The following is a 25829-nucleotide window of genomic DNA, read 5'->3' as shown; positions in this document are numbered from 1 at the left end:
ACCATAATGTAAAGAGCTGACATGCAGGAAGGTTTTAGGTGACCCCTGTGAAATGTCCTTCAACTCCCACAGGGTTTACGACCCACAGGTTGAGAACCTCTGCGTTATCAGGCACAGCACTGAAGATTTTCCCGTCAGGTCCTTGTTTTTTTAGGGATTTTTTTTTTATCATGAAAGGCTGTTGATGTCTTTTCCTGCATCTATTGAGATGATCATGTGATTTCTGTCCTTACTAATTTGTATATGTCAATGCAACTTTGTATCTCTGGAATCAAACTGACTTGCATATGGTCTCAATGTGTTCCTGAATTTAATTTGCAAGAATTGAAAATTTTTGCATCTATAATCACAAAGGAAATGGGTCTTTTTTATGCTCCTCTGTGTTCAGCAGGGTTGGTGTGGGGACGATGCTTGCCGTGTAGTGTGAGGTAGGAGGCGTTCCTGCTTTATGGAATGGTTAGGACCACTGTTAGCTCTTCCTCAAAGGTCTGGTAGAAGTCATTAGTCAGTCTGTCCCATTCTGGCTTTTCTCTTCACCTAAAAGTTAATTTCCTCATTTTCTTCTTCAAATGTCCTTTTCCATCAATTTTGAGAGCGTTTTGCTGGAAATAGCAACTTTGATCGGCAGCTCTTTACTTTCAAGGCTCAAAATATATAATTCCACATTCTTCTGATTTTTATGGTGGCTAATGAGACCTGTTATTCTGATGTATTTCCCTTTGTGAGCAAGTTTGCACGTCCCCCTTATAGCTAGTAATATTGTTTCTTTACTTTCTAACTTTTGATATGCTATCTATAATACATTGTGGTTCTTGGGTCAAGTGGATTTTGGATTCTAAATATCTCATATTTGAGTATTTTTCTCTAGATTTGAGAAACCTTATGCTATATATTAGATTGGATAATTTTGTATGCCTTTAGAATTTATCTCTCCTTATATCTTATCCATTCTCTTTCTTTCTTTCCTTCTTTCCTCCTTCTTTCTTTCTTTTTTTCTTTCTTCCTTTCTTTGTTTTGTTTCTCGAGATAGAGTTTTTCTGTATAACAGCCCTAGCTCTCCTGGAACTCACTCTATAGACCAGGCTGACCTCAAACTCACACTCTGTACAGCAGGCTGGCCTCGAACTCACAGAGATCTGCCTGCCTCTGCCTCCCAAGTGCTGGGATTAATGGTGTGTGCCACCACTGCCTGGCTCATCCAGCTATTTTATCTGTTCTTAGGTTTGGCCTCTTGATCATATCCTAGAGTTCCTAGACATTATGGTTATATTGTGTTTTTTTTTATTGCTACTTGATCAAAGATTTCATCAACCTTGTCCTCTTATATTTTCCTTTATGGTTATAGCTATTGGCAACACTTGCTTTATGGAACCTGATTTCACCGAGACTCTCCCTTCTGATTTCTGCTTCCCCTATGTCTCAACGTCCTTGCTGACTTCCTCCCACATTGTGGACCTGTTCATCCATGCTTGCTGATCATCAGTGCTTGCATCTGTCTTTAGGGTGGCATGCCCTGCCCTGAAGAGTGGCAGATGCCATGGGGGCAGAGTTGTGTCTCCCCCACACCCTGTACTGGAGCACCTGCAGGGTTAAATCGAACCGGGCACTGGATGGGGGTACGTCCTGACCTTGCACTGAATGGGGGTACGTCCTGACCTTGCACTGGATGGAGGTACGTCCTGACCTTGCACTGGAAGTCAATTCCACACACCCATTTACCCCGAATCTCCTCCCGCTAGGAAAGAAGGCTGAACAGATAGGCTAAGTGTGTCAGGGGAGGCCGCCTGAGAGGTGACACGGTCTCAGTCATTTGTAAAGCACTTTGGTGGATGTTCTTGGAACAATATGACGTCCAGCCATCTTGCCAGGCCATCTCAAAGCCAAGATCATCACACTCTCAGAAGCAGCCTAAGTCACCTCCTAGCAACAGGGGACAGGAAGTACTCATGACACGGAACTGTACTTATTTAAATTCAGCACGGCATTCCAGGAACTAAAATAGATAATAGACATGAAGTCGAATCAGGCGTGCCAGTCTGGACTTTAAGTATCCCTACTGTCTAGCCTTGCTAGCTTAAAACTCAGTGCCTTAGCTCAAGATATACCAAAGGGATACGTACATGAAAAAGTAGTAAGAATGAAACCAACCAACCCCTACCCCCCCTTTCCGGGCAAAATTCTTAGGGGTATCTAAGAAGAAAATAATTCACTATAAATATCGTCTAATGCCTTATTTTTTTTAAGTGCACTTTAAGAATAAACACTGGGGTGGGCAGCACTAAAGATAATGAATCAAGTGGTATAATGGAAAGCACTGCCCATAGCCACAGCCCAAAAGATTAAAGGTAGACCCCCCCTCTCGGAAAAATGTAGCCAGGCTTTAAAAAACATAATCTGAGTGGGTTGTTGGCAAAGCCTTAAGGAAAATGATGAGCCCCAAATATGAGCCTGGGCAAGGTAACTTCATCTCTCAAAGCTGCAATTACTACGGGTTCATACAGCAAGGTCCTTGTGAACAGAGATGCCCACACCTCCCAGGCCTAGGTGGAGAGCTCCCCAGATCGGCTCTGAGTCCAGAACGGCAGTCCAACCCTTCTTTATCGGATCACTTTTAAATGATTGTCCTAAGATTTGGTCTAAGCTCTCTTTCCTTTTCTTACTCGTTTATTGGATAAAGACGACTTCCTGTTGAAAAGCACTAAAAAGCTGACAAAACCCTCCAAGGCTTTGATTAGCTCAGGAACCGAGCCTGGATGGCAGCCACGGGGAAGCAGTGCCCCCTACTGCACGCAGCTGCGTCCTGCTGCCTTGCGAGGCTGGCGGCCGCCAGTAGGGGGCGCAGTGAGCTTAGGCGTAGCCACCCCGCCCCCAAAACACCAAGGAACTCACTGGCCAGGGTGGTCACCGTCTTGATGTTCTCATCTCCTCCTATGCTGTTGGTGAGAAGGGAGAAAGAAAATGAAGGTCTAAAGGGCAAGCCAAGCCCAAACTAAACAGATTTCCCTCCGGAATCACAGCTCCAGGGACTCAAAACGCCCATAATTTCTTCACGAGAACTAAAAACCAAATCAGAACGCAACTCTTTTCCTCTCTCCCTGGACACCAGAGCAAACAAACAGACATGAGAACTTAAACTGTCGCTGCTGCAGCGGCTCCTATAGTTTTAGCTTTGAGTCCCTCTCATGCTGGAGCAGGGAAAATGGAGTTGGTCTCTCTCACTGCCTTTCCCAATCCAGAGGAATTCTTTTGTGGCCAGCCCAGTGCCAAGCAGCTTCTCCACTACTGTCACTAGCTTACACTGGTCTTTCTGTTCCTGGTTAGCTTGGAAAATCTGTTTTTGAAAGGGCACTCTTGTCAGGGTCTCCCGATCCAAGCCACCAAAGTCTCCAGATAGCACCGACTTCTATGAACAAAACATTTGTGCGCATTCACTGCCCCCACCACCCCGCCCACCCTGCCAACATCCCCACCCCCACCCCCTACCTCCCACCAAACTCCTGTCCACACCTCCTGTTCTAGGGATTATAGTTTTTTGGAGAGGTCGATAAATTGAATATAGAAGTTTGATATAAAAAGAACAAGATAGCCCAACCCTCACTTGATGATCTGTTTTTCTAGAAGGCTCAGAGGCTTTTGCCTTGCTCACCTCCAGGACAGGCCTCGGTACTGAGTTAAGACGTCCAAGACATTCCCAGTTTTGGACCCGGCCCCATTGGCTGCCTGAAAGAGAAAGCAAATGGCGGGTGGGCACCACTGCTTTTTCTCAGGGTACCACAGCTGTCCACCTATTGATGTCCAGGCCCTTAGCCTGGGCAGGATGCCTAGGAAAGTTCTCGAATCCAGATGGAACCTGCTATGGATACCTCTCCAGTCTTTCTGGGATTAGTGTGCGCTCCCACTGGGAGAGCCTGGTGCCAACTACAGCTAATCCCTCCTCCGGGAAACCCTGTCTAGACTGCAACTGAGAGATGCACAGGCTGATAGCATATATTTTTGCAAAAGCACATGCTTGAAGGTACTGTGTCCACTTTTAAAAGTTGTGAAACATATAATCAAACGAAGCGTTTGCTAAGCCTAGCCTCATCACATCTACGCATGCGCAGGTGAGAAATGGCGTAAAATGTACTTGGGGGTATCTGCTCCCCTGAAGCACGTATTTCTAAACTCCAGGTGGAATCCCCAGGTTATGCTTACTACAGTTTGGTACAAAATTCCCTTTTCTACCTGCCACCATGGCACACTTGCAGCCTCCCCCAGAAGTCCCGAGCACCTGTGTGATTCTCTATGGCTCTCTGTCCTGAGGGCATCTTCTAGGAGACCACGGAGGAGGGAAGGGGGTTGGGGTGAGATCAAGGCCTCCCTCAGCAGGAAATGACTAAGATACACAGCTAGTAAGATGTCAAGGACCAGCCTGCCAGTTTCTTCCAAGGGTTACACACAATAGGACCTTTGGGACAAGGACCCTCTGGGGTCTCACAGAGGAGGTTGCTATAGGGATAACTAATATTCTGAATCCTAGGGCTTTTAGAGCCAGCAGCTGAACAGCTGGGTACTCACTGCATCGAACGTGAGGAACGCCATCCCTCATAGGACTTTTATCATGGGGCTACAGAGCGAGCTAACTTCACTATGACTAAAACACAATTGTCCTTGGAGAGTTCAAACATGGAGATGTTGCCTTCTAACTGATCCAGGGGACAGAAGCTGGAGACGACAGCTGAACTCCACCAGGAGTGATCCTCTGGGGACCACCCCTGAGGCTCTCTATGGGATTGGGGTTTTTTGTTTGTTTGTTTGTTTTGTTTTTAAACAGGTGGTTTGTTTGGGGTATCACTATGGGACAGTTCCAGAGGTAGGTTTGTTCATCTTTGGAACTTCTATGTCTTCTACTGACCCTCACTTCTCACCCCTACCTCCATACCCATCAGTCCTAGCTCCTAGGTCATCATCTCTTTTGCCTACCTGAGTAGTAGTAGTCTTCTAGGCTGGCTGAATCTTTGGCGACACTCATGGCAGGAGATGCTGCCCCACCACAGACAGGACCCTCAGAGTCCTTCCACTTTTCCCCCATTGGCAAAGAATGCAGAGATTGGAGTGAATATCACACTGTATAAGACGCGCTAGATATTGGGCAGGGAGGGGAGATGTGGTGGCTTGGAGATTAGGACCAGAAACAGGTTAGGATTAAAATCTCAATTTTCAGATCCATATTTTCATGTTCACTAAAATCTCCTCTCCCAGCTGGATACAGTAGCTCACAACTGTAACCCCAGCACTTGGGGGGTAGACCCAGGAAGACTAGTAGTTCAAAGCTAACCTCAGCTACATAGTGAATTGAGGTCAGCCTGAGCTACATGAATCCTGGTCTAAAAAGCATAAACAAATTCAGGCAGTGGTGGCACATGGCTTTAATCCCAGCACTGGGGAAGCAGAGGCAGGTGGATCTATGTGAGTTTGAGGCCAGCCTGGTCTCCAGAGTGAGTTCCAGGACAGTCAGGACTGTTATACAGAGAAACCCTGTCTTGCAAAACCAAACCAAACAAACAAACAAAATGCAAAAATGAAATCTCCTATTCCTTCTCCAGTTGAGGTCACCTACCGTGAGAGAGTCACCCAGGGCTCCAATCACCTTGATGTCAGCCGGCCTCAGCCTGTGAACTAAAAAACAAATCTCGGGTGAACGGAGAATGGGGATTTCAGGAAGGTTCTGGACCTGGTTCCCTGTGCCTCAGGAAAGTGTCTGGGAAACTTAGCTTTCACCATGGCATACCTTACTGCCACCAGCAGCCAACTCAGTGACTGAGAAATTGGACAGGATTTGTGGAGCCATCTCAGCTCCCCTTCCATGGAAATACCTCTACCACTTCCATGCTCTGGCAGAGTGGCAGCTGCCACTCCCACTAAGGGCTTGTACTGGGAAGGAAAAGGCCCTGATGTTTCCTAGGATGTAAACTAATGCATGTATGGTCATGAATGTAGGCTGTGAGAGTATACAGATTAGCGGTCCTTCAACTGGGTTGTGCACGAGAATCACCTGGAGAGCTCGTTAAATCACACATGAACCCCCCCAACACACACACACACACACACACACACACACACACACACACACACACACACACACACACTCCCTAGAGCTTCTGATTCAGTAGGTCTTTAGTGAGTCTAAGAATTTGCATGTTTAATCCTCAGGCACCGTGGCTGCACCCAGTGCTGTCTGGGTACCACATTTTGAGAAATAACTTTTCATTTTGAAGACATGAGCAGGGGTCCATTTCTGTATTTGTAGTAGAGACCATACTGTTTCCTTCCAAGTCTAGGTACAAATTGGCTCCCATGACTGTGGCTGCCATTGCAAAGCCAGACGGTAGCTTTGACGTCTTGTTTTGAGACCCTAGAGTCACTTAAGTATCTTTAGAGTCTTCCTTCCCTCATCATCATGTCTTGAATTCACCGCACACACGTGCACACACGCGCACATTCCCTTTTACGTGATTACAGCCTACGTGGCCTTTCCCAGCTTTCCACAGCTACTCTGCGTGGTTAGCAGAACAATATCAAATCACAAACCCAGCTGCACACATTAACACACGCCTACAGGGCTAAGCATGGAAACTTTAAAATGACCTCTTCCCAAAGAAATCAGGGGGTAGGGAGGCGGGAAAAGCACACCAGAAAATGAGACCCATTCCCTCAACTCCAAAGTGGTTTATTTTAGCTTGTGTTGACGACAGTCAATTACTATATTCTCAGGGCCATAATAGTGAATTCTCTGAATGCCAACTGGTATGCGAAGGTTAGGGTAAGACTTTGTGAAGGCGATGGGCAGATTTGCCTCCACAGCTCCTACATTTATTATAGGCTGAGAAAAGTCCAGATGGCTTAGTGGGTAAAAAGCTCCTGCCACCATGCCAAAAGACCCGAGTTTTGTTTCCAGATTTCACAGGGTGGAAAGAGAATTCCTGTAAGGTGGCCTCTGACCTCCACACATGCTCCATGGCACAAGCACACCGACCTACATTTATTTATTTTTATGTGAATGTAAAATTTAAAAAATGTAAAAAGCAACTCAAACAGACCATAATTACCTCTTAAATTTGGTGGATAGAAATAAGACAAAATATATGCACACACACACATATATGTCCTCTGTTCCCCTACTGTGTGTGTGCATGTGTGTGTCCCTGTGTGCGTGTGTCCACATGTGCATGTGTGTCCATGTATGTTGTCCATGTGTGTATGTGTGTCCACGTGTGCATGTGTCCATGTGTGTGTGTCCCTTTGTGTGTGTGTCCCTGTGTGCATGTGTCCCTGTGTGCATGTGTCCCTGTGTGCATGTGTCCCTGTGTGCATATGTCCCTGTGTGCATGTGTCCCTGTGTGTCCATGTGTGCATGTGTGTCCATGTGTGTGTCCATGTGTTCATGTGTGTATTCATGTGTGCCCATGTGTGCATGTGTGTCCATGTGTGTGTCCATGTGTTCATGTGTGTATTCATGTGTGCCCATGTGTGCATGTGTGTCCATGTGTGTGTCCATGTGTTCATGTGTGTATTCATGTGTGTCCATGTGTGCATGTGTGTGCCCATGTGTGCATGTGTGTGCATGTGTGTGTCCCTGTGTGTGTGTGTCCCTGTGTGTCCCTGTGTGTGTTCATGTGTGCGTGTGTCCATGTGTGTGTGTGTCCCTGTGTGTGTCCCTGTGTGTGTCCATGTGTGTGTGTGCGCGTGTGTCCCTGTGTGTGTGTCCATGTGTGCGTGTGTCCCTGTGTGCGTGTGTCCCTGTGTGTGTCCCTGTGTGTGTGTCCCTGTGTGCGTGTGTCCCTGTGTGCGTGTGTGTTTGTGCACACACGCACACAGTTTGCTTCTGGAGTGGCTTCTCTAGTTTGCCGCTCTGTATTCTCAGCCAGAGAGGCCAGGCCGTATGAAACGAGGCCCGCTGGGAGTTGGCTTATCGGGCACTCTGTCATGCTACGGCCCATACACTTCTTTGGTTTAATATTCTGTAGACCTTGGCTGGAGGTTTATTAATACCATCACACTGATAAAGAATCAGAAATTTAATAAAAACACTCTAGCAATTGCTCCCTTTGGAAAGGCAACTATTTCAAGATAAGATTAAATTTATGTGGCCTGATTAGATAAATATTATCTGGAACACACTGTTCACTGCCTTGAGAGAAGTTTGACACTCATGATTAATTTATGGATGTTTCTACAGAGAGTCTTTATCAGAAGGCCATCCAAGTTTTGGGCGGTATTATGAGCAGCGTGCAGCCTACACAAGTAAACATGGAGAAATGGCCTCTGCCCACGAAAAGCCATACTCAGGAGTAGCGATTAACAGTTTGGTGTTTTATTCTTGTGTAGCCCAACAACTTGAACCACTCAGTGCTACAATCTTAAAAAAAAAAATCAATTTACTCTCTTTGTTAGCTTGGGCTTCTCAATTCATTTGTTCTGCAATTTTAGGGATTTTATAAAAAGATTTCTACAATGATGGTAATTTACTGACATTAGAATAAGACCCCATTTCTGCCTTTGGAGATTTTAATCTACATATATAGGATAAATGGGTACCTTACACACAGGAGAAGTGAGAGAAATATATTAATTTCACTAAGAAATGATAAGGTCTGAAGTGATGTATATGCTGGTTTTCCAGATTTGATTGTTATAGGTTGTATTCGTGTATTTAAAGGCCACATTGCACTACAAAAGTGTGGATGATTACTATGTATTTGCTATAAGTATATTAATAAAACATATTAGATTGAATGAAAGGTTATGTGATGGTGATTTTACAGATCTCAAAAGTTTAAATAAGAAACTTGGAGACCAAAGAAGGATATATGGGAGGGTTTGAAGGGAGAAAAAGAGAAAGGAGAAATGAAGTAATTATCTCAAAAGAAAAGAAAAGATGATAATGGGTTATTTAGGAAATAATAAAAACAAAGCCTGTAATTTGGGACTTTTCCCACCCTAAACATCTTTGAGCCATTATTGTTTGAATCTGCGGACGTGGAAACTGTGGTTAGAGAAGACTAACATCTTTGAACCATTATTGTTTGAATCTGCTGACGTGGAAACTGTGGCTATAGAAGGCTAACTCCACTGACTTATCTGTTAGTCCTTCTCATTCCTACAATTATTAGACCTCAGTGAATGCTGACTTCCAGATGATGTCCTCTTAGCTACCCTCCAGTTCACTAATTCCATTTTCTACTCTTTCTGTCTGTGCTGTTTACATATCAACAGGGGTCCCAATTTCAATGACTATTTTCCCACGTTAATTAGGGTCCCAATTTTCAAATTTCAAAGTTGCACTCAATTCCTCAGCATTTTGGTGGTTCCTTCATCAAATCCTCAATTTGTTTTAAAACACTAAATGTATTTTTTTTTTTTAAAAAAAATAACATTGGGGGAGGAAAACACTTAGAAAAAGGAGCCTCTCGGGGAGAACTTGAATTTGCTTCATAGGCTGGATGTACTAAGGGACAGGCAGACTCTTAGTCCCCAGGGGGCAACATTGCTTGCTGATGGCAGGCCACACCAAGTCCTGAGAGCAGGTAGGTGGCTTCAGAGCCTCACTGAGCACTGGCTGTTGAGTCTGTGACTGACTGCCTACTGCTGGAACATGGTCATCTCTCACCTTAGCTCTGGGAGAGTTCAGTGTAGCCAACTGGGGTAAACAAATGTTGGGGAGCTAAGAATCAATGACTTGGGTGAATGTCCTTTTCTGTTTCACATGGCTGGTCGCAGCCACACACACGCAGCACCGCATGGATGCCTTCTGTGGTTGTTGCTGCTGAATGAAATCAGAATTAGCAGCTAGTCTTTGACGGACAGCCAGGGAGCCACGTCCCCTCGCATTCCTCAATGCCGCTTATTTTTGGAAAAAACTTAAGTCGGCAGCAGACCCCTAGATAGATATTTAATTCATCCAGGCTATATGAGAGGAAGGGGCAGTAAATATCAGAGTATCAGTGTTTATAAAACCATAGTGCTTTGTAAACCCTACAGGTGTACAGGCAGGCCTTGATCACTGAATTCCAAATGCTGATTGGTTCTAAAAGTGACTTGCACCAAGTTTCTGCCTCTCACCCCTGAAGCCCCATAGGTCAGCTGAGGCAGTCTATCACCCACGAGCTCTGGCAGGTGAGACTAGGCACCTAGGCACCTAGGCACCAGGGACCACGGCCTGAGAAGACAGGCACTGTCCTCTTGTGTAACATCAGTTTTCATCTGTGCATCTGTGACTACAAAAAGGAGTTCGAAATACTCTGAGAGGCAAAATAGTTATTTTACACCACATTCTTAGAGACAATGTGCGAGTGGTGGTACTGTGGCCTGGCTGACTCTGCGAACTCATTGGATGAATTTAAAATTCTCAGCCATTCAGAGTTGCTCGGTAAGTATTTAGTGGCTCCTCCCATTTGCTAAGCCAGTGGGGGTGTATCATATGCTCTCATTTCAATCAGCAATCATGGTCTCCAGAAGAGGGGGGAAGAACTTTCCAGAAACATGGTAACAATCAAAGGAAAATAGTAGTGTGATCTTTTGCTGAGGTTTTCCTTTTTTTAAAAAACATGAAAATACTTCCGTCATGAATATGATTAGAATGCTCACAGGCAAGTGAAACAAAAACGAAGTGTGTTTTTCTTCTTGTCCACTTATCTTGTTTCCCTAGACTAGGAGGTCTAGCCTGACACTCTTAAATGAGCATGAATTTCACTGACGAGCGTCCATGGTTCAGTCCTACGTCATTGGGGTAGCTCACTGGAGGCTTGGATCACCTCTCTGTGTACTTAAACAGTGCCTATCACTAAGGTATCTCAGATTGTAAAGTCTTGAGATCTCCTGCTCTTGACTCCTTCAAGCACTCATAAACACAATGGTCACTAGGGTCAGGGAGCAAGGAAGAGACTGTCTATCTGGTTTCTAGATGTGGAGATAGGCTCTGATGGACGGTTGCCATGACAGAAACACAATTCAGGGAGATTGCAAGATCCTTTCAGAACATCCTTTCAGAGTGATCAGATTAAAACAGCTATTAGAACCTTCAAATTGATATTCTATCTCTATTTAGATATATGCTTATCTCGATACATATACCTCTATCTATGTCTTAGACTAAGGGTTCTTACCATGGGAGGGTACACATATAAAGATGATTATTTCTGCTGTTAAAGTCCACCCAGCAAGTAAATCAATAGGAATGCAGGGCCATCAGACATAGGAGCAAGAAGTCTAAAGACTAAACATCTTCATGTAAGATCTGCACCACTAATGTGGGGGCTTGGGTGTGGTTTGGTCTCCCAAAGACTCAAGTTCTGGAGGCTTGGTTCTCAATATAGTGATGGGGAAGAGGTAGAAACTGAAGAGCTGAGTTTAATGCAAAGTAATTATGTCCCTGGGGGCTGGGAACTGCCTTTGGACAGGGTTAACGCTGGCCTTGCAAGGTGAATTAGTTCTCATGAGAGTGGGCGGTTACAAATGAAGGTGACCCCAACACATGACTCATTTTACCAATTCCCTTCCCATCTCTGTACCATGTTTTAACTTTGCCACAAGGGGCATAGCCAAAGAGACAGGCCATCTAATGTTGGGTATTCAGGCTCTAAAACCATGGGCTAAATAGATTTCTTCTTAAGGTCCTGGCTTCAGGTACTTTGTACTTCAGATACCAGAATAATCACGAATGCCTATTCTGTTACATTACAGCTTTGAAAAAGAATATGTTTTGTATCCAGGCTCTGGTTTTTTTATTGACAATTATATGTCTTAATCTGCCTGTGAAAAGGCAAGATGCTCGGAAAAGGCAAGTTAAGCCATGGTCTTACTTGCTCTGCTCACAACACAAGGAGGCAATGTTACAACAGATGTGAGATTCCTTGTAGGTATTGTGACTTCTCTAAATTCAATTTTCCCTTTTCAGTAATCCAGGTCAGAAGTTAAATTAGATCAGCCAGGATAGATACTCCTGAACGGCTTACAGGAGCTACCCAACAATTCACCAACAAATCAACAAGCAAGCAGACTGAGAAATGAGCGTATCTAATTATCCTCCAATGGCCAGCATGAGAGCTTACAGCACTAATGTCTTAGCTAAGGTTCTGAGTCACCAGGGTCCCACTAATACCGTCACGTGACTTCCCATATGTATGGGCATCGTTTCCCAAGCTGCTTCACCCTCGGAAAAACCTGCAGTGCTTAAGTAGCTTCCTCTTCAGGAAGAGGTTAATGACTGCCTAGAACATTCTGTGAGGCTCCTATGTCCAGCAGCATTTCAGAAATATAGTGAAGTCAGGAGTGATGCCGCACACCTTTGACACCAGTACTTGGGAGGCAGGGGCAGGTGGCTCTCTGAGTTTGAGGCCAGCCTGGTCTACAGAGTGAGTTCTAAGATAGTCAGAGCTATACAGATAAAGCGCTGTCTTGAGAGAAATGGAGATAGGAAGATAGGGAGGAAGGCAGGAACGAAGGAGAGTGAGAAAGAGCGAGAGAGTGAGAGAGAGAGAGGGAGAGAGAAAGAAAGGGAAAGGAAACATAGAGAGCAATGACAATTTTTTTAATCTGCTGGGCATCCCCATTCTGTGCGGACTTTGAACACATTCTCCACATTCCTTGGGTAAGAAGTATGGACTGGCTAATTTGCTTTCTGTTTACAAGTAATTTTTTTAAAGAACAAATTCACCCATCAAGATTATAAGATAGGAACAATGCATTCAGCAACCCTTAGGCTCCTTACATAACATGGCTTGACATGGGGTCAATGCTCAGTCAAAGCTTTCTGATAAGGATGCTATTATTTTAGTTAAATAATAATCACGCATAAACATGACCTCATGGCCTCGGGCAGGGCCATGAACACCTGTCCTGGACCTTCTCACCCACCTTCACCCTGATCTTGGGAGTCCTTGCTATCTTAAAGTTGCTCTGACTTGAATTCCAGCCCTCCAGTGAGGGGAAAACCCACCAACAAATAACCATGTACCTGTGGTGGGGACTGTGTTCGAGGGGTCCTTGTCCAAGCAGTTAAATTCTGTGCCTTCTCTCACCTGAAATGAGACACGCAGGGGATGAACAAACGCACCAACTGGACTAGAACTTGGGGGAGAGGATTGGGGGTTGGCCCTATATACTGGAAACGACCACTCACAATTAAAACAGAACAGAACTATGTCTGTTAAGATCTCTCTCTTTCAACCTCATAGCTCACTGTCCATAACACATTGCTCCGATCTGTCTCCTCCTCCCTCTCCTTCACCTGAGCTCAAGCTGTTAATAGTCCTGTCGACAGTGTTGCAGGTCCTCAACAGTGTCACCTCCTTCAGGCTGGAGGTCCCCTCCTCTCCCTTCGCAATGTTCTCCCCTCTCTCTGAGGAAGATGTAACTGTGACCTTCCCCTGCCTAGATTCTCAGCCAAGCCAGGCCCTCTGTCTATGCTGCCTATTGTTGAGTCCTCCAAGATGACAACGGTGCCAAGCATCTAGGAAATACTATTCGCTGATTGGACAAAAAAAATGCTGCCATATACCAACCTCAGCATAAAATCCATCAATCCTAACATTTCCCGACTCTAGTCTGTCCTTGACCAAAGTCTTGATACCCTCCCATACCTCTGAGCCTTTGCTTAAGACATTCCTCCAACTCTTTCCTTCTCCATTTTCTTACCCTTCTGCCTCCCAGGTTCACCCCTAGTCATCCTTCAAAATTGAGATCATCTTTAGGAAAGTCATCTTTAACTTTCTGAGTTGGTTTTTCTTCCTCTGTATTTCCAGAAGACCCAACACAAAATTTTAATTCCAATTACTATAGTGTTTGTAATTGCTGGCTGGTGTGTCCATTCATTTCTCTACCAAACTGTGTCCTTTTGGACTAGCAGTGTGCTTTATTCATGTTTTAAAATCTCATGTCTAGGATTCACATATACATCTTCTTCATCAGCTAACAGATCATGACTCTGCCCTGGCCCCCGAGTCCTTGCCCCTCTGAGCTTCCGTTCTAGACGTATAGGAGAGACTTTATAATGCATCCAAGGGAAAACAGCAATATATAGAAACCAATAGCAACGCTTTGATAGGATTCCCTGTATTCCAGACACTGGAATAAATGCTTTCTCTTTCTTAACACACTTTGTAACTCCACATGGTGAGACTATCACAGTCACAACTTCCCAAATGAAAACCAAAGGCGCGGGGAGGTTGAGGGCCTTTCTTATCCACACACAGCCAGGATCTGGAAGACTCTGGATTTGAAGGTAGAACCAGTGGCTTCATCTCGCTGTGCCTGCTTCCTTCTAGGTGCATAAATTAGAAAATATGGGGCCCGTTGGTGACTCAGGAATCTTTCTCATTGCATTTCTTAAGAGTAGAAGCTCAGTCTACCACTTGGAGCGAATGCTCCCATGGGAAGGGAAGGACCAAGTCATCTTTATCCACCTTTGTCCTGGTTCTCTGAGAGCAAAGACGTCAGTCTTTCGATGTTTGAGCCCTGAGGAGTGCCAAGTGCCCTATCTAATCTCAGCGGGAAGAATCCAGGTGACTCTGAGATGATAAGCCACAATCCAGATGTGTACAGTGCAGGTCAGGTTGGACTTTAAGGCTATCGGGTCCCCAAACTACCTGGTTCCAGACCTCAGCTACCTTCTCCCTCTACCCTGACAATTCTATTTTCTTCCTCCTCAGATTAAAGGCTCAAGGACTAGCCAAAGATTTGTGGAGGATCCGAGGTCTCTTGTCAAATTGCCACAGTGCCGTGGAACCCCAACTACCTCATGTAGCTCTGAGAGCTACACGGAGTCAGGTCTAAGATGGTGTTGATCCGGGCCACCAAGAGCAAGCCCCACACACACACTTGAGGTCCTTTACCCCCCAGTCTGCCCTGGCTGAATTTCGGGTACCTGTTGCAGTTTCCAGAACTCCACAGCTCTCGGTGTTCCCAGAGGCCAGTAGAGTTTTCAGGACACAGAGAACCATGTGGAAGGTTACAAAGACTCACGTCTGTCCTTTCCTTACCTGAAGCCTTCCTATGGGTTTCAGCTGTTTGGCCTGGTAGTTGCTATTTCTGTAGGTGAACAGATAGGGGCTCTCCTGCAGAGAAAGGTAACATATAGCCATGACACAGAGCTCTCCATCCCATAGTAATCAAGCCCATCATCTTTGATATGGTTAACTGAAACGTTCATGATGTAAGGTTTCAGGTGGGGGCAGGGTCCAAGAGAGACACAGAAGAGGGGTGTTGGGGAGTAAGGAGTTTATTTTTTTAAAGTTAGGAGTGTCACAGACAAGCAGAAAGATAAAACATACATGGTGAGGGCTCCAAGGACAGCTCAGAGCCCAGAGAGAGGCAGCCTGGTGGGGTCTCTGAAGAGTTGTACAGAGCCCAGTGGCAGGATGAGATTGGGGGTTGGTTTCACAGTAGAAGTCTGTGAGCCAGATGAGCCAGGGAAAGGGCTGGGGAAGAAGGCATGTGATAATACCCCCACCCCCTTGGCTATAAATTCTCTTCCCAGTGCAGAGACCCTGGCCCCAGAGGTCTGTTAGCCGGGGACTCGGTAGGTGCCTGTCAGTTTGTCACTGGGAAAAGGCTGCTGTGGGTGTTGTGGCCTGGGCAGTGGCTGGATTCTAACATTGAGTTTTCACATATATCCTCTCCATGAATCCAGACCTTTCCCTGCCCCTTCTCTTCCTGTTGCCTGATGGCCTCCTGAAGAAGGTCCCCGGGGCTTTGAAATGGCCCACTTGCAAGCTAGTCATCTCTGATACTTTCTCCCTCTCTGTCTCAGTGGTCTGTATTACCCAGCTAAACACAGGAATCTCAGACAGAAGAGGACCTCATTTTAGGCTTCAGAAGTCAGAACAAAGAGGAAAGGAGGTTTGCCTAATCACAATAAACTTACTAATTCTGCTATCAAGAAAGCAACCCTCCCCCCAAATCCACCTGCCTTCCACGAGAGAAGGAATTTCAGTCATTGATGTTTGGTTATTTCCTCATCCATGTCTTTGGAAAGATTATCTATAGATTTATTACATTTGGGGCACATATTTAGGATACAGCCTTCAAGACTCCTTAGGACCTCATCAGCTCTGCCTCCCGAGGTATAGAAAGGCCTAGATGTGGCACCTGGGGCCCAAGAAGGCTAGCTGGACCATAACTGGAGGCCAGGTGAGCTGTGACCTTGTTCCTGTGATGCCCACAAGTATGAAGGGTCTTCACTCTGCTCTCACAGTGCACAGGAATCAGTTTTAGGACAACCTGTGCTCAGGTCCAGAACAGCAGGCCCAAGACTCTCGGGGCTAAAGTCTCAGTAACACCCCACTTTTCAGTGAAGTCCACGTTGTCACCCACACCTCACCCCACCCAGCCCAGTGTCTCCTACCTGAGACGGACATTCCAGCCTGTCTCTCTCCGTTGCATCAAACAGTTCATCTTTGTGACCCACTGGCTTCATCTAGAAGAGAAGGTGACAGCTGAAACAGAGGCCTTGTGTAGGTAGCAGCCCTCCGTGGCACTCCTGGGATGGGTTCCTCCAGCCAGGGAGCTCTCCGAGTCTGACTCTTGGGTCAGTAGCCCTTGTGGGCATTTCCAGCTTCGTCTTAGACTGAGGGGTGAGCAGCTCAACTCTCAGGGAAGTGCGGCCTACATCTTCCTAGGGATGTGGTAGTACTCTCGTTTGAAGACCATGGTGTGAGATTGGTGGGTTTTGGTGGCTTTTGATGGGACTTCCTAGCCCACCTCCCCAGGAGTGCAGTAGGAGAAACTGAACATGGTTTGGAGCAGGTATCCAAGGCAGACAAACATTGTTATTCGGAGTCCAACCAGATTATCACAGTGGGTCACGTGGCTTCCCCAGGGTGGTTACCATACTTGGCATCGTGTCCTCCCCTCAGTGTCCAGTTGGCTGGACGCTGATAAAGATTTCCATGTCAAGGACAGTAGAGATAGGGAGGAAGGACAAGCCCAAGCAGCGTGGGAAAAGCCTGTATCTTTTGCCCCAGTTTTCCCCTTCTTGAGGCTATAATCTACAGCGTGGTTCTCATCCTCCTTAATGCTGTGGCCCTTTAATCCAGTTCCCCATGCTGTGGTGACCCCCAATCATAAGGTTATTTTCATTACTTCTTCATAACTGTATTTCTGCTACTATTATGAATTGTAATGTAAATATCTGACATACAGGATATCTGAAATGTGCCCCCCCAAGGGGTTGTAACCCACTGGTTGAGAACCATCAATCTACATGTACACAGACCCAGGTTCAATTAAAAAAAAAACAACCAACCAACAAGTCTGGATTGAAGTTTACACAGCTGCCTATGAAGTCCAACAGGCCCCAGTGTTTGGCTGGGCCACAGAGACGGAGTGACAGGGAATGCAGCTTGGCCCCCACACTCGCAGACAACAGACTGGCTAGCAACTTGAGAACGGATGGCATCGGTACCACCATCACAGAGGCCACCTGACAGCAGACAGATGGTACTGAGAGCAGCAGGTGGAACCAGCAGGTCAGAACTGCAGCAAAAGCACCGGAGAAAGGGGGATGAAGGCCACCGAAGAACGAGATGAAGGGTTTTGTTTAGGTTTTCTTCAGTGCTGGGTGTCAAGAACGGGGCCCTCCACATGCCAGGTAGATGCTCGACTACTGAGCCACATCCCCAACCCAAGGTGGGCGATTGTTTTTAAAACTTCTTTTTATGGACTGGGGGATGTATCTCAGAAGAGTGCTTGAGTCCTGGTTTGATCCCCAGCCCTGAATAAAGACCTAGTGTGGTCATGCATGCCTGTGATCCAGTACTGTGAAGGCAGAGGTGGAGGATCAGAAACTCCAGGTCGTTCTTAAGTAGCAAGTTCAAGGCCAGCTTGGGCTACGTGAGATCCTGGATATGAGAGAGAGATCGAGAGAGAGAGACAGAGACAGAGATGAGAGAGATATAGAGACAGACACAGAGGGAGAGGAAGGGAGGGAGGGAGGGAAGGAAGGAGGAAGAGAAAGAGGAAGAGGACAGAGTTGAGAGGGAAAGAGGGAGGGAGGGGAGGGAGGAAGCCGGGAACTTAAAAACCTGCTGCAGTGGTTGAAGGGTCTTCGGCCCATGCCTTTCCCTCCTGTTTGGGAGCCTTCTGCTTTGCTCTCAGCCCTGCCGCACCACAGTGCTAGGCCCTGGTAGCAGTTTTGTCCCTCACCCCCCTGACAAGGACTTTGACAGGGATGTGGTTGGTTACTGGCTTGGACACCCCCTCTAGCTGTCACACAGATAAACCACAATGATTCAGATGCCCCTCAAGATCTAGTAATTCTGCATTTGCGCCCCAGATACCCGGAAGCCAGAAGAACGTTCAGGACTTGTGGCTTGTTCTGATCTGGTGGGAGGAGGCAGATAAAGGGACATAATTACAGTCAGTTCTGGAGGAGTGGCAGGGAAGAAATGGGCTCTCAAATTCCTTTCAGTTTTATTTTGATGCTGGCCCATCCTAGGAAAAAGGGAGCGCTCATGGGACCTGGCTAATGGCTGGGTCAACTGCTCTGCATTTTTCCCTCAGGCTTTCAAGAATGTCAGAATCCAGAGAGAATCTGGAAAGAAACTGTATCTATCCTGACGGCTGAATTCAACAGAACCCTGCAAACCATTTCAAGGGCCCCAGAGAAGGGCAGTTTATAGGTTTGTCCACTAAACCTGCTTCTGTTTAGAACCTCATCTTAAATGAGCATGACGGTACACACCCATAATCTCAATATTTGGGAGGCCGAGGCAGAGGAGGACTGCTTAAATTTGAGGTCAGCCTGGCTACAGACTGAGACCATGTCTCAAGGCCAAGGCCACAGCAAGCCTCACGTTAAATGTTCCCATATCAGTCATACAGTTTTCTTACACTGGTCCTAACTCTGAATCCTCGGAGAAGAGAGAAAACCTGATTACTTCAATAGCCCCTCTTCCTTCTTCTGCCACCCGGGGCTGCTGTACCCAAAGGCACCATCTCCCTTCCCCACCCCCCAACATCTGTCCCTGGTCTCATCCTTGCTTTTGCTTCATCTTCCACTCTCTTCATTGGTCTCCTTCACTCTGCTCTGCCACTGTGAAATTAGCTTACATGGGGACGGATGAGAGCGATCGTAAGAAAATCGTCTCTGGGGGTTGGTTAAATGGCTCAGCACTGGCTGCCAAGCCTGATGCGAGTGTGGCGGGCAGTCCTCTGGCCTCGGCACGCACACTGTAGCTCAGTGCACCCCTCCCTCGATAAATAAGACCAATAACTTTTTAGAAATCGGATCTGGAATGAGTTCTTCTGAAGTATGACTACTTCCCACGTTTCCCCTCCTGCCTGATAGCGCTCGCATCTCGCCGCGAGACTCAGCGTAGCGTTGTGATTACTGGGAGGACCTGGGATTGAATGTCCCCAAGGGTGTGTCCCTTCAGTACAAGAATTTCCAGAAACTGCTGAAGAAGAAGCAGAAAGGACCCAGAGAGAATGAGTTCTGCCCAAACACAAATCTTCAGCTTTGTAGAGGGGGTGCAAGCTGCAGCCAGGGCTGGGACCAGGGAGATCAGGAACCTAGCAGAGTTCTAGTCCGGGTGTGCGCAGACAAAACCACTCACCACCTCCGCATATGTGCAGCGCTTAGAGCTCACACCTGCCCTCTGAGGGCACAGAAGACAGATGCTGATGTGGCCCGTGTGTAGTCACACATGGCTCTGTGGGCTGCAGAGATCCCTTTCAACATAGATGGGTAGTCAGGAGAATGGCAGGTGAAGGTCCCTGAGATTATAGCACTTCTGACCACCCCCACATCCGCCGCTACCTATCTAGGAGGAAAGCCCTCCCCCTGAGGCTCTGTGTTTGAATGTGGCATAGAACATGTAACCCTGGGTATGGCCTCCATGGTTTGGGGTAAGATAAACACACAAACCAAGGGCTCCAGCCTCCCCATATTCTAAGGGACCACAGAACTGAAAGACATGAAGGGAGCCCACAGGCTCCCCTAGCTGAAGGTCATTGTACTCTCTTGGCAGGGGAGAGAATAACGTGACTCTGTCAAGAAGCAGCCAGAAGTGGGACTGGAGCCAAAACCACTTTCTGACACCCTCTGCCTCGCCCTAACCTGTCACATTCCAGATCCTTCATGGGCAGATTCAAGCCTGCAGGAGCTGTGGGTGGGTTCCAGCAGAGTGGTGGGTGGCCTGGTATTTTGCCAGTGGGGAAACGGGAAAACGGGGAAACTGAAATACTCCTTTCTCCCTTTCTGGGCTGTAGGCGCCTGGAAGGACTTAATGGGAAACTTAGTGGGTTTGCTGGTGTTGGACTGGAGAGAGGCCAGTGACTGCCACTTAGGACAACTGTCACTTCCTCCGGGAAGTCCTCCTGGCACTTGCTGTACCCCAAACTCTTATCTCCCTCTGGGCACTCGCTCCTTGTGACCCTTGAGCAGGCCAGAGGAAATTGGGTCAGCAGCCCGGGAATGCCACTGGACCGCCTGATAAAAAGTGGTTGTCGCCCCTACTGCCGCCAATGCTGAGGAGAGGAGAAAGGGAAAGGGTCCCGCCCTGCTGTGCTCTCTTCAGCTGTTCCTGAGTTCTAGGGCTTGTCTGTCTGCACTGAGTTCCATCATCCCCATACTGCCTTTCAGATAGGCCAGCCTCCCTCCTGCCACTTGGCGATGCACTTGGCTCATTATCCCCACACCCTTTGCTGAGAGGCCCTGGTGCCAAGGGTGCCTGCCCTGCCCTCCTCCTGTATATCACTTCAAACTCACCTCAAATTCCGTCTTCAGGGCCCCTGCTGACCTCACGGTCCATACTGGGTTTGAGGATCTGCCAGCCCAGCCCTGCCGGCCAGGACACTTGTGCCCTGTTCTAATGACTGGTACCTTCCCAGCTATAACTTGAGCTCCATGAAGACAGGGGCTACACTCGGTCGTCCTGTACCCTCTAGCACGAAGCAGGGCAGAGCAAAGTCAGACACTTGTCGGCTGAGGAAGCATGGTGTGGCAGAGGCCTGAGGCTGAGCTGGTACAATCAACCCTGTCTCCTTTGGAGGTCACAGGAGGTCATGAAGCCCGGGGTCTGTTTTCTGCCCTTCATGAAATAAAAGGTCTCAACATGTGGATCACAATCCCTTTAGCAAACTTCTAGCTCCAAATAACAACAACAACAACAAAAAAAAAACAACCAAAAAACAAAAAAACCCCACATTTACATTACAATTCATAACAGCAGCAAAATTACAGTTATGAAGTAGCAACAAAAATAATCTTATAGTCATGAGGAGCTGTATTAAAGGGCCACAACGTTAGGAAGGTTGGGAACCACCGGTTAGGGGTTATCCCACCCAAGTGCCTGCCTCACCAGCAAGTGCCTTTGGAAAAGGCCTTGGGTTTCACTGCCAAAGGTCAAAGTGTTTCACACATGGGGTCACTACCACCGTCCCCTAACCTCCCTGATCCAATCTCCACGGGTCACCTTGGAATAACTGAAACTCAGTATACTCCATGCAGCTCACCAGCTGGAGGAAAAGAATGAGATGCTTCTAATCCAAGGAAGAAGAAAACCCAACTCATATTGCTGGGATTCTAAGGATACGGCAGCAAGGATGGGCAAACAATGGCAAAAGAAGCACCCTGAAAGGGCACCAAGTTTTGGGGTACCTCCCAAAGGCCCTGGGAAACCTTTGGGGACCCAGGAAAGCCCATCATTGTTACCTTAGGGAGAGCAACACAATCTAAGACATGGAGGGTGAGAATCACTGAACGCGTGGGGTCAGGGGTGATGTGTTTCCTGTGTGGGGGGTTGATACCTGAATTGATGCAGGCATGAAAGGCAGGATCTAATTCAAGCCCAGGCCATCTCTCTGACGACTGTGATGGCTCCAGGTACCACCTACACCTTTTAAACCTGCATGGTGCCACTTCAGAGAGGAAAACGAGTAGGAACCTCAGGGATCCTGTGCCCTGAATGCAACTTGAAGCCAGTCATCTACCCAACTCTAGGGGCCCGGCCCTGCCTCTGGGGAAAGCAGGATGGAGCTCTGTACCAGCTCACCATTGGTAAGTCAAGGCTATCCCTCTGTGAACCAGCCCACAGGCTGGCATGAGCCACACATCTCCACACTCACCATGGTGTTCCAGATCCTGAGGGCGAGCATGCTGGGATCCTGGGGCGAGGACCTCTCCTGGAGGAGAATGAGGTAAGAAAGGACTCCGTCACCCCACCCCCACCCCGAGGATATGATGCTGTAAACCTATGTGGACAGGGCCTTGGCCCATCCAGCTCTGTCCTCTAGCCCTTCCTCAAGGAGCAGTACACTTATAGGAGTGCTGTCTGGGGTTAGGGTTTGGAGGTCAGGGCTGGCAGGGTGAGTCTCTGGTTTCTCTGTATTGTTATAGAGCCTCCAAAACTGAACGCAGAACAGGAGCGGGTGACTGGGAGGTGACTCCACTGGGGCAATGAGGCACGGGCAGGGAGTCCTTTCCACTATGAACCGTGACTTCAAACAGCAAGTAAGTTTTGGAGGTGGCACAGTGAGGCCAACAGGTAGGAGCTGGTAGCTGTTCCTCCACACAGCCCTGAAGGCTCAGGGGCTACAGAGACCCCGTTAGGCAGGCATGCCCGTCTCTCAGGGCTATACAATCCTCCTCCCTTGGGGAGGAAGACGCAAATGCCTCTCTCCAGGGATGGAGGGAGAGGAGCACACAGAAGGAAAAGCTAGAGGGAATGGTCTGGAAAACAGCAACCTCTGTAATCACAAAGGTGGGAGGGGGTACCCAGGGCTCCTCAAGCCCCAGGCCCCGAAATCTTCCACATGCTAGCTTGTGGAGTCCTGACATCCACTCCAGATGGATGGGATATTAACAACAGTCCTTGTTTTACAGGTGTGAAACCAAGGCACGGGGAAGTCAAACTCTTTGTATGAGGTCACACTGTCGGCCCATTCCCGACACAGGGCTTTAGGCCAGGCTATCAGCCTCAAGGCCCTGCCTCTCAGAATCTGCCTCACGGGACTCTGCAACCCCATGAGGGAACCACATGGGAAAGGGTGAGAAACTATGGAAGCATTGTTCCTGAGACTGCACACCCGGTATTCAGGGAAGGTTATGGATTCTGTGGAGGAAAGGGGGCTGAGAGGAGGCAGGGGCAGGTATGCGGCCCAGGCTTCCTCACCATCTAGTATCCATACTCGCAATGCCCCGCATGGCTCACTCACCAAAGGTGGTTCTACCTCATAGAAGAAAGGCTGGAAAACCACTGTGAAGGATTCATGGTTGTTGAACTTGCTGGAGGCCAGGAGACCTTCCCAGGTTTCCTGGAGAAGGGACAAAAGAGTGCCCGCTCAAGAGCCCACGCCAGCCAAAGTTGTTTGGCATATGAAGACCCTCCTTCAACCAGCTCTACACATCATACCAAGACCCTCACTCAACCACCTCTACACGTGACTGACAACTGTGTGCTGCTTGGAAGGCCCCCCTTGCCTTACACTTTGGGGCTGTTGAGGACTGCCAAAGAGTTTTCCCTTGCCTCTGAAGCCCCGGCACCAAGGCATGCCAGACAAAGAGCTGGAGACGGTTCTCCGGAAACTCAAGAAGTACAAGGCAGCCCTGCACGCCGTGGAGGCTAGGTCTGCAAAGGCATGTGCCATCAGTGTCCCCCGCTCCCACTCAATCATACCCAGAGTGGACAGTGCCACACAACTGTGAACTTACAACGGTGGCGGAATGCCACCTTGTGAACACAGGTCAGCGGGCTCTGTATTCTGAGCTGTTTGCCAGCCAGAATAGCTGCTTCCATGGAGCCCACCACACTCTACTGGGCCTCTTTGGTCAACTAAAGTGTGTGGTGTCAGGAACCATGACTTGCCTCCATACAGGCACCGTCTGTATGGTGTATACGGTGGGGATTTCGGGGGAGGAGAAGGCCGGGACAGGTGCATGGCCCAGGCTTCTTCCCCATCTACTGTCCGCGTATTCAAGGCCTCACATAGCTCACTCATCGAGGGGGCTTCCGCCTTGGAGAAGAAAGGCTGGAGAACCAGCACCAATGGTGGCAAAGAACGGTTGGCACAACTCTTCACTAGCTGTGGTCAGCATGATGCCCCACTCCTGTACAAGCAGTGCCTCTAACCGTATGGGTTCCTCCTGGGGAGAACTATGCGGGTGCCTCGCCTTGGCTCCCAGCAGCCCTGAATTGAGCTAAGTCTTGCTAGAGCTAGTTAGCCCATTGTCCCCCACCCTCCCTGTTCTCCTTCACCCTCCCATGTCCCACTGAACCAGAAGCCCAGTTTCCAAGTGGGACTCACCTTATAGGACCACTGCATGACAGCCTTGGACAACTTGGTTGCCTCCTCTGAGCAATTGCAAAGCTCGGGTGCCGGGCTGCAGATCAAAGCAAGCCGTGCATGATCGCATATCCTGGTGGAATAGAGCTACCCAGAGGCCCTCCAACAGAGAGAGTGACTGGGGTGCATGAGTTACTTAGGGAGAGGGGAAGGGTAATTGCAGCCTTCGAGGGTGCAGGAGAAGAGAGTATGAAGGTTGGGGTGTATCTTTGCGTTGCCGGTGCTGTGATGAAAGCAACTTGGGGAGGAAAGGGCTTATTGAGCTTATAGATTTTGAATTACAGTCCATTGAAGGAAGTTCAGGGTGGGAATTCAAACTGGGGAGAGAACCTGAAGGCAGGAGCTGATGCAGAGGTCATGGAGGGGAGCTGCTTGCTGCCTTGCTCCTCATGGTTTGCTCACCTGCTTTCTATGGAAGCCAGGATCACCAGCCCAGGGATGGTCCCACCCACAGTGGGCTGGGCCCTCCCTCATCCATCACTAAGAAAATACTCTACAGGCTTGCCTACAACCCCATCTTAGGGAGACATTTTCTCAGTTAGGGTTCCCTCCTCTCAGATGAGTCTGGTGTCACGACACAAAACCAGTTAGCACAACTGACCCCTTGCCAACTTGACACACAATCACATCACTGTTAAGCCATAACCTTTCCTCTTGTCCATCTCTTAAATCTCATATTAATCAACATCATATTATAAAACATTACAAAGTAAAAAAATCTCACAGACTTTATAAAATCAAATACTTAAAATTCAATATCTTTAAAAAAATTCCACAGTCTCCATAAAACTCCTAAAGCTCCTTCAAAGCTCAAAGTCTCTCAACTGTGGGCTCCTATAAAATATAAATAAGGTAAATACTTTCTTACTTTAAAAGGGACAAACCAGGGCACAGTTACACTCTGAACAAAGCAAAACCACACTCTGTGTCAATAACTCAGAGTTCAATGTCTGGGATCCACTCACACTTTCCTGGGGTCCTCCGAAGGGCCTGGGTCGTTTACCCAGCTCTGCCTTCTGCAGTAGGTATGGGTCGTCTTCTAAGCTCAGACCACTCCAAGGTCTGCTGTCCTCGGAGTCTCCAAAATTCTGGGGTCTCTTGCTGCAATGGGGCTGCACGTTCACCAGCAGCCTCTCCCTCTTCTAGGCTCTTCCTCAGGCACTTCATCCCTCCCATACAGCGCCAAACCTCAGCTGCTCTCCCGCCTTCAAAGCCAGCACCACCTGCCAGCACCACCTGCCAGCACCACCTGCCAGCACCACCTGCCAGCACCACCTGCCAGCACCACCTGCCAGCACCACCTGCCAGCACCACCTGCGTGACTCTTACACTACCAAGTTTGGTTGCCAGCACAAAGTACGACCACCTCTGAAACACAAGTTTCTCTGTGCTCTCAAGCCAAGGCTTCCCAGAAGACGTCACCTCAGTGATGCCGGTCTCTTTCTTAATCACCGCTAATTTCTCAGCTCCAGCCGCCCAGCATCAATTGTCCAAGCAAAGCAGAGATA

General features: G+C 47.9%; 1 protein-coding gene and 1 long non-coding RNA gene across 2 annotated transcripts in view; one reads left to right on the top strand and one right to left on the bottom strand.

Moving 5' to 3' along the window:
• Plb1 (phospholipase B1) overlaps window positions 1-23239 on the bottom strand; it is an 80057-nt gene extending 56818 nt beyond the window's left edge. The window contains exons 1-8 of the mRNA XM_075955281.1: window positions 23194-23239; window positions 22105-22161; window positions 16382-16453; window positions 15018-15092; window positions 12995-13058; window positions 5600-5658; window positions 3647-3720; window positions 2890-2933 (exon numbers count right to left, since the gene is read on the bottom strand). Coding sequence (XP_075811396.1) covers window positions 2890-2933; window positions 3647-3720; window positions 5600-5658; window positions 12995-13058; window positions 15018-15092; window positions 16382-16453; window positions 22105-22134 — 418 coding nt within the window. The 5' untranslated portion in view covers window positions 22135-22161; window positions 23194-23239. The remainder of the gene's footprint in view (window positions 1-2889; window positions 2934-3646; window positions 3721-5599; window positions 5659-12994; window positions 13059-15017; window positions 15093-16381; window positions 16454-22104; window positions 22162-23193) is intronic.
• On the top strand, window positions 21996-22424 carry LOC142839287 (uncharacterized). The gene is made up of 3 exons (XR_012908719.1): window positions 21996-22036; window positions 22118-22176; window positions 22376-22424. It is a non-coding gene; the product is annotated as an uncharacterized LOC142839287 (long non-coding RNA).
• Window positions 23240-25829: the final 2590 nt, after the last annotated feature.

This window comes from Microtus pennsylvanicus, chromosome 21 (assembly GCF_037038515.1).
Source record: "Microtus pennsylvanicus isolate mMicPen1 chromosome 21, mMicPen1.hap1, whole genome shotgun sequence".
In the NCBI taxonomy this organism is placed as follows: Eukaryota; Metazoa; Chordata; class Mammalia; order Rodentia; family Cricetidae; genus Microtus; species Microtus pennsylvanicus.
Note: the sequence above shows the minus strand (reverse complement) of the source record. Positions and strands in the feature narration are given on the sequence as shown.